Below are 7,794 nucleotides of genomic sequence, written 5' to 3'. Positions count from 1 at the left end.
TATAATTTCTATAGCCTTTTGCCTATGGATATTGAACTTGACAGGTACTTTGATCAATATAACGATAATGAAAGTCAAGCTAAACTCTATTAATATATCGTCCAATTTACATTACTTAACTGCTGATACCTGCAGTATGTTAATTAAGATAACATTTTCACCTAAAATGTTCAGTAATGGATACCAAATAAACAGATAGACATAGTTTCTGCGAGAGCAAAAGCTTTTACGTGATCCACCATGTTCACATCAGTAAAACGTATCCTTTTTTTTTCTCCGAATTTGTTTATCCAGCCAAATATTTTCAAATGTCTCGCTCATGACAGATGCATTTTCAACATTGTGGGGCTTAAGTCCCAGTTTATCTAGAATGGCACGCGGAAATCATGAGGACAGTCATTTAAAGAGCTCGTCTAAAACGTTACTATAGTATATCATCACAAGGCATCATTTTACATATTTTTTTCGATCCTTCCGACTGCCAGGCTACATATCCAACTGATTTGCATGGAAAAAAGGTAAAGTTCACCCTGAAAACCGCCCCACCCCCAACTCCTTTCTCTATTATCAGTCTGAATTAACTTTGAGGTAGTCAAACCCGAAGTGAGAAAATGATTAAAATGGAATGCTATAGCAACCCCTCGACCAATGGGAGACGAGGAAGCTGTTTACAAGGGGGTGTGCCGTTTCTATGGTGTTCAGGCAAACCTCTTGGTGCAGGTATTAAACTGCCCCCAAGAGCTTTCCTGTTGCTGCCACCGTTGACAAGATACCAAATTTCCGGACACAACATTGCGAAGCGGTCGAAACTGCCTACTTTGGGTTTCTTTACAGGAGAGTGAGAGCTGGTAGCAGGTGTATGTGCAAGGATTTCATCAACGTAGAGCATCAGGAGTTTTGTCAAGGATTTAAAATATTTATAATTCTCTTTCGTATTGAGAAGGTGAGTTGTTCAGTACTAATAAGAATATTTTATTATAATACTACTAAAAAATATTTGCATGGCAATTATTGAATGTTAACGTGAAAGCAGCGTTCATTTCGTATACAATATACATAAATGTACAAATTGCCATATCATTTAATATGCATGATGTACTGCAATTTTTAATACGCACCCACACACGAAAAATAAATTATATATTTTTTTTTCTGTAGTGAATACTATCATTATCGATATTTTCAAAAATATCACTAATTTAATTTATTTGAAAAAGGCCTATAAATAAATTGGTACCTGCATCTCCGTTGCTTGATGTCGGCACGCAACTCCATCGCAATCATTAACAGAGCAGCTGTAGCTTCTGAGAGCGACCGCGAGAATTTCAGGAAAGTTCTATGACCGTCCTGCATATTACGCTGCCTCAGTCTTGGCGTCACGGGACTCTGTTTCTTAGTAGTGTATGTTTTGAGCATTTGAATTATAATCGTAATGAAAAATTTCTTTTCAATGAAAAATGTTTTAGATTTGACAGATCCGGTTTACCCAGTTAATTTACTAATATAAGTAACTGATATATGATGGGCAGGAGTGAAATATACTACAGATATGGCCATATGTGAATCCTTACTGTCCTTTTTTGCTGTCAGGTCTTTGCTAGCTCTTGCATTGTACCTGCCAACAGCAGTTAGACAGCTGGTGGGAAGGAGAGAGAAGTGGTCATGTCTCTGAGCAGTGCAGACTCCTGGCTCGAGGGCTCTATGGGCCTGGAGGAGGTGGTGGTGACTGCAGCTGCAGAGGCAGAGGAGCGGGATGAGAACATGGGCCGTACCGGCAGCAGCTGCGGAGGCTCGGTCAACCTGGACGACAGCCTGACCAGCCTGCAGTGGCTCCAGGAATTCTCCATCATCAACGCCAGCGGAGGCCAGGTGGCACCCCTGTCCGCCCAGCACCACAGCCTCTATGGACACCAGCGATTAGTGGGATCTGAGGCCCCCGCATCTCCCATGGCAGCAGATCCGGCATCCATGGGCATGCCACACACCCCGGGCAAGCCAACAGCTGCGGCCTTCTGTAGGGGCCTCCCCTCGTCCGCTTTTACCACGTACGGCCACAGCCCAGAGGAGGTAGACTACAAGACCAACCCACACATTAAGCCACCCTATTCTTACGCCACGCTGATCTGCATGGCGATGCAGGCCAGCAAAAAGACCAAGATCACGCTCTCCTGCATCTACAAGTGGATCACAGACAATTTCTGCTACTTCCGATATGCTGACCCCACTTGGCAGGTGAGTGGGATGTATTTTGTTGTATTTATACGGATTTATGAACTGTACAGCTGTCATTTATTGACTGTGTTTTACTTTATATTTGTGAGAGATAGTGGACACAAATACAGTCAGAGACAGGGAACAGTAGTATTGAGTGTGTATCTGACAGAATACATTTGGCCACCCATTACACACTATAAGCTTGCAGTTAGTCAAACTGATAAGTTGGAGCTCTTTTGAATCAAAATCATGCCAGCATTTCTTCCTTCCTTGTTTTTTTTAACATGCCAGGCGGGGAAGTACTCCCTGCAGCAGTTGATGTAGCCCTTGGTGAGCTCTGTGTATTTTGGGGGGGGGCAAGTTGCAGCTGGGCACGGTTCTGTTTTAAGGGAAGGAGTCAGACTTTTTTGTTAGGCTGGATATTTTCGAGAGCTCTGGGCGAGCTGCCATATTTGAGAAGTGTTAGGACTGGAGCATTGTGTGTAATCAAGTGCATTCACGTCAGCCGTCACAGCTGTGCCAGTCATAGCCAATCCATATTCACCACTTTCTGACATCATATTTAATAAGTATTCTGGATTTTTTTTTGTTGCCTTTTTGCTTCAGCAGAGAGATAATCAGACAGGAAAAAAAGTTAATTGGGCTAAAAAAAGCAAAGGGTTATATTGTGATGGCTTAATGTTAAGAGAATGTTTTTATACTTAAAAGCAATCAGATCCAGATGGTTAGGGAACTTGATAAATCATTGCTGAATCTATTTAGCCTCCTTATTGTAACGTTTTGCTAAGACTAATTAGGTGCATTCCTACACAATTTTGGTTTTCTAAACCAAAGCACAGGTTCAGTAATATTTAACCTGTAGAAGAAGACCATAGTCTTTATAAGTTAACGTGAGCTGGAGCAACGTAACAGTCTGTACTGTTGCATATGCTGTTGACTTTCATAATCATTTTTGCTTTCATGATTAGAATGATTAATTGTTAGTTATTTTGACTGTTTTGAGCTTCAGAAGAACGCATTAATTACTGTCATCGATTGGCGTTTTCTCAACGAATCTTTGCAGAACTCAATCCGGCACAACCTGTCATTGAACAAGTGCTTCATAAAAGTCCCAAGGCAGAAGGATGAACCTGGAAAAGGAGGCTTCTGGAAGATCGACCCCCAGTATGCAGACCGACTGATGAGCGGCGTTTACAAGAAGCATCGGCATCCGCCTGTGCAGATCAACCCCGTGCTGCAGGCCAGGGTGAGAGCAGCACCCCTGGGGCTATCGAGCCCCCTCCCTGCTGGACACAGCGAGCTGCTGGTCAGCCCAGAGTCTCAACAGCTGCTGCGGGACTTTGAAGCGGCTACGGCAGTGGACCAGAATTGGGACCCGTCCAACAGGGAGATTGCTACATCCGGCAGGGGAAAGAGGTGTGGTTCCAAGAGGAAGCAAGCCCAACAGCTCAGGATCACGGGAGTTAAAGGTCTTCGGCGCTGCAGTTCGCCCTTGCTATCTCCTGACGAGCAGAAGGAGCTGGGATCTCTGAAGGGGGACTTTGACTGGGATGCCCTGCTGGACTCAGCCTTGACCGGCGACCTCATCCTGGACAGCACCAGCCAGCTGAGCCCCATAGAGCACGACGAGGACCTGACAATACACGGCATACATATTGGCCGTCCGGAGCAGTGGAGCCCTCTGGAGACATCTGGTGATGCTTCAAGCAGCCATGTTTTATCCGAGACGCAGGAGAGCAGCTTGGATTTCGACGAGGGGACGTTTCTGACCACCGCTTTCCTGCAGAGTCCCTGGCCTGAACAGGATGATGAAGAGGGGCAGGACAAGCGGGCTGACTTTCTCTGCAATTCAGCTGTGAACATCGACCAGCTATTCGACCTTGGAGACTCCCTTAATGGTGATCTCAGCAGTAAGATCGAATCCATGCTTTGAATAAGGTGTATTCTCTGTTCCTGAGCTGGAAGCAGGTGATTTAGGGAAGAATCAACTCATTTAAAGAGTGAGGAGACTGTTTTTACCTCTAAGGACATTGAGCTTTCATTCCAAACTTTGGCCTAGCATGCAGAGGTGTGGAACCTTTTATGATACTGTCATGTTCGAAATATTGTCAAATGGTAGCTTTCTTTGAATAACCCTTAATAAGCATTGAGCAAATTGTATGGAATCTCAAAATGCAACATCAACACAGGCCAAAAACTGCCACAGAGAACAGCAATGTGACCTTTTAAAAACTTTAACACTTGGTCAGACTTTGTGAATGCTAAAATAAGGGCTTCCACAAAAAGCATCAAATTCTGACTTTGGAAAATAATCCTATGTTAGAAATATGTGCAGTAAGGTTTCATGTTTTTTTTAACAACTAAGTCAGTTTTCTTGCAGTTCAGACACCGTTGATTCACCTCCAATTTCTGATCATGATTCATAGTCATGCCTACTTGACAGCAGTCAACAAAATCATACAGCATTGTGTAGAAATTAAACACAGGCGATAAAAAAATGGATGAACATCAATTCTGCTGTGTTTGATCTGTCAGATCATTCATTCTGGGCTTCAATATCCCTTAGATAATGGGAAGCAGAGGCCATGTAATGAGAAGAAACAGGACGCACTAAAAGCTAGATCTTCATACGTAAGTCTTATGAAGACCTGATTGTTAGTTGGGTATCACTGAGCACCAGGCGTCACTCCTAACTGTCTCTCATCTAGCGGACTGGAGCTAATTCTGATCCCTTAGACTGACTCAAACAGGCAACTGGGGAGATAACAGGTTAAGTGTTTTTGTCTATAACAAAATATAAAACTCTCTAATAAATAGATGAGACTTATGTGCCAAATGATCATAGTTTTAAGGTGGATTAATCATGAAGCTTGTTTTTGTTTGGACTTCCCTGCTTTTGAAGTAAACTGGTTCAAATGATCACTGTTCTTCTACTATGCACACAAAACAGAAGAAAATAGGATTTTTTTAATATAAATTTATTACCAGAAATGTTTGTACTGATTTCTTTCTTTTTTTTTCCAAGTTCAGACCAGATAATCGCATGTCAGATATTAAAGCATAAAACGGCAAGGCAGCTTCTGTTGATCACTGAGCAGTAGTTTTATTGTAATAATCTCATCTGTTTAACATAAAATTAAAGATAAATTCCTTAATGAAGTGGTCTTAGATAAGTGCTCACATACAAAATGTTACAATTTAACTACTTTTTGGGTGCAAAGACCAAAATTAGGACTCTAGTGATTAATATAAGCTTTGCTATTTTTTGGAGAATTTAGATAAAGGTATTGGAATATAATCATTAGGTCTTTGGGATGTTTTATATTTATTGGGTAATATCCATTGCTGTAGGAGAAGTGAGAACTGTTATATCTGGATTATTTTGGAGTATAGAACAACAGGTGTGCTTAAATTTTTGACGTGCAGAGGCTGCTGTTTCCTGTTGGCAAAGGTAGCAAAATTTGAGAACAAGCCGCAGTCACCTCCTTAGGAGAAATTGTTTATTTCTCATTTTACATGTTATTGCATGACACACTAGTTGCGGTCTCTTTCAGGAACCATCAGCAGTCACCAAGCTGATGTTGATTATGAATAATGTTCTAGCTCCATTTTAAAGAAAAATAAAAAGATGTTTTCCTTCTTAGTGACTCAGTATGTACACACAAAGGACCATTATGAACAACTTGTCCCTAAAGCGCAGCCCAAACCAGACTCTGCTGTTCTATGTCCTGTATACATAATACCTGAGAGCGTGTTGTGTTTGTTTTTTTATCTTTGTCTGTAACTTTTTGTTTTGTGACGCTGAAATATGCAGTTCAGGAGTGCTGGTGCAACAACCCCTGTCGTGTTTTAATGTTTTATTTTCAATAAAATTCTTTAAATTTGCTGGGTGATTCTTTGGTGTTTCTCGATTACTTCTCGTTTACTCCGAGTGTTTAATTTTCTCAGTATGTTTATTGGTTGTTACCCAGGGGCCAGTTCCACAAAGCAGGGTTTCTTGCTTAGCCGGATAACTTGTTGGATTTAAGGTAGCCTGGGGTAAATATAAGTGAATAAAGATAAAGTTCATTTAGCCCAGACTACCTTAAATCTGACAACTTCCTGAAACATGCCGCAGGTATGATAATAACAACAACAAGAACAACATGACAACAACAACAATAATAATAACAATAATAAAAAGAAAAACCAAAGAATAATAATGTACTTTGGTTTGCTCCTTAGAGATTAGTTAGTAAAAGGGAATGTTTTCAAGGTGCTATTTATTAGCTAGCCTGTATTTGCTAAAAAATGTCCTGTTTCCTGTGTCATGTGTCCTGCGGGTGAGCCTCAGTAGTCAGGGATGTGCTTCTGTATCCACCTTTGTCTGTGCTCAGTCAGATCATTGTCTCCCAGGGTCGCCTCCCCCCCCCTCCCCCCCGCTGGGTCCGTGTGGGGTCTAAATAGATGTGTACTCTGTTTGGACGTCTCTTTTTGTTCAGCCTTACTCAACCTTAGGGGCTTTCTCTGTCAGCTTTCTGTGTCTCCATTGTCCCACAACTTATAGTGATGGATTTATGTGGCATTACATCAAGGACCTGTCGATAGGAAACGTCTCTTTTTGACTTTGGACAAATTCCCGCGGACAAATTCCCTTTCGCAGGGGTGTTTTATGATTTCTGATGAATACTTGTGGACTTCTGTTTGCGATTAAATGTCCTTCTTGCCGAACGCTCCTCTCACACGGCGATTTCAGGGAAGGACTGCTGGGCAGCTGCAACAAATGAGGAAGTGCAAAATAATGTTAGAGTTAAAAACTAATGCTGAGGGGAGCAGTTTAAGCCTGACATGGAACCTTATCAATAATGTATGAACTCCTTACATGGTATAATGGCTTTCAGGTGAGATTAGATGAACTGTGTCTTCATGCTCTGCGAGGACGTCCTCTAAGCGGATAGGGTGGCTGACCGGCATTAGCAGCCTGAGGTCATACTTTAGGTAGACACGCACCTATTGAGAAGATGTCCTGTTTCTCTCAGGCAAGTGCTCACGCTCAGGACCGATCTATAATTATTAGGTAGGTTTGTTAGAAGAGAAGCTACCGTAATATGATGCCAGCATTATTTCCCAACCTCACTGACAGCTTTGTGTAAGGAGATACCCATGCTTAGGTGGTAACCCTGCCCGTGTCATCCAAGGAACACTTTAAGACTCAAAGCTCAATATGTCAGCAAAAAAGTTACTTAATTTCTTTAAAAGCTGCACGCTTTGTTAGACATCAGGATATAGCACATTATTGTGTGATACTGTGATATTCATGTGAATTTTTTAGATACATTTCAGAAACACTGTGAAAAAGAAATGCTTGGTGGTGTTATTGATGCTGTGCAATTATAACAAAAATGAAGAGCTTTGATTTTCGGTTCAGAAACAGCTTGAATCAATAACAGGCACAGAAAGACACTCGCATGTCGGTACAAACATGCGTACAAAACGGAACGGACCATTTCAATAAAGGAAAACTCAATTTCCCTGCAAACTTGCGACTTCTCATCTGTGTCTTTTCTATGTCAGGTGGCATATTATAAAAAGTAAGGTTTT

The 7,794-nt window shown here is 41.7% G+C and overlaps 1 protein-coding gene across 2 annotated transcripts; it reads left to right on the top strand.

Annotated features, from left to right (window-relative positions):
- Nucleotides 1-743: 743 nt before the first annotated feature.
- foxj1a (forkhead box J1a) lies at nucleotides 744-6,099 on the top strand. 2 transcript variants are annotated; one of them, XM_023819467.2, is made up of 3 exons: nucleotides 744-943; nucleotides 1,626-2,232; nucleotides 3,278-6,099. In XM_023819467.2, exons 2-3 carry the CDS (start codon nucleotides 1,663-1,665, stop codon nucleotides 4,145-4,147), a joined length of 1,440 nt encoding a protein of 479 aa, XP_023675235.1. In that variant the 5' UTR covers nucleotides 744-943; nucleotides 1,626-1,662; the 3' UTR covers nucleotides 4,148-6,099. The 2 variants fall into 2 exon arrangements, with proteins under 2 accessions (XP_023675235.1, XP_023675227.1); XM_023819459.2 differs by having other exon boundaries at nucleotides 1,591-2,232.
- The last annotated feature ends 1,695 nt before the right edge of the window (nucleotides 6,100-7,794 follow it).

Source organism: Paramormyrops kingsleyae, chromosome 5 (assembly GCF_048594095.1).
Source record: "Paramormyrops kingsleyae isolate MSU_618 chromosome 5, PKINGS_0.4, whole genome shotgun sequence".
NCBI classification, from domain to species: Eukaryota; Metazoa; Chordata; class Actinopteri; order Osteoglossiformes; family Mormyridae; genus Paramormyrops; species Paramormyrops kingsleyae.
Note: the sequence above shows the minus strand (reverse complement) of the source record. Positions and strands in the feature narration are given on the sequence as shown.

Excerpts from the sequence above, each read along its gene's own strand:
- foxj1a (XM_023819467.2), top strand. The coding sequence starts at position 1,663 with ATGTCTCTGAGCAGTGCAGACTCCTGGCTCGAGGGCTCTATGGGCCTG. Across the intron at positions 2,233-3,277 it reads ATGCTGACCCCACTTGGCAG|AACTCAATCCGGCACAACCT; the intron begins GTGAGTGGGATG and ends GAATCTTTGCAG.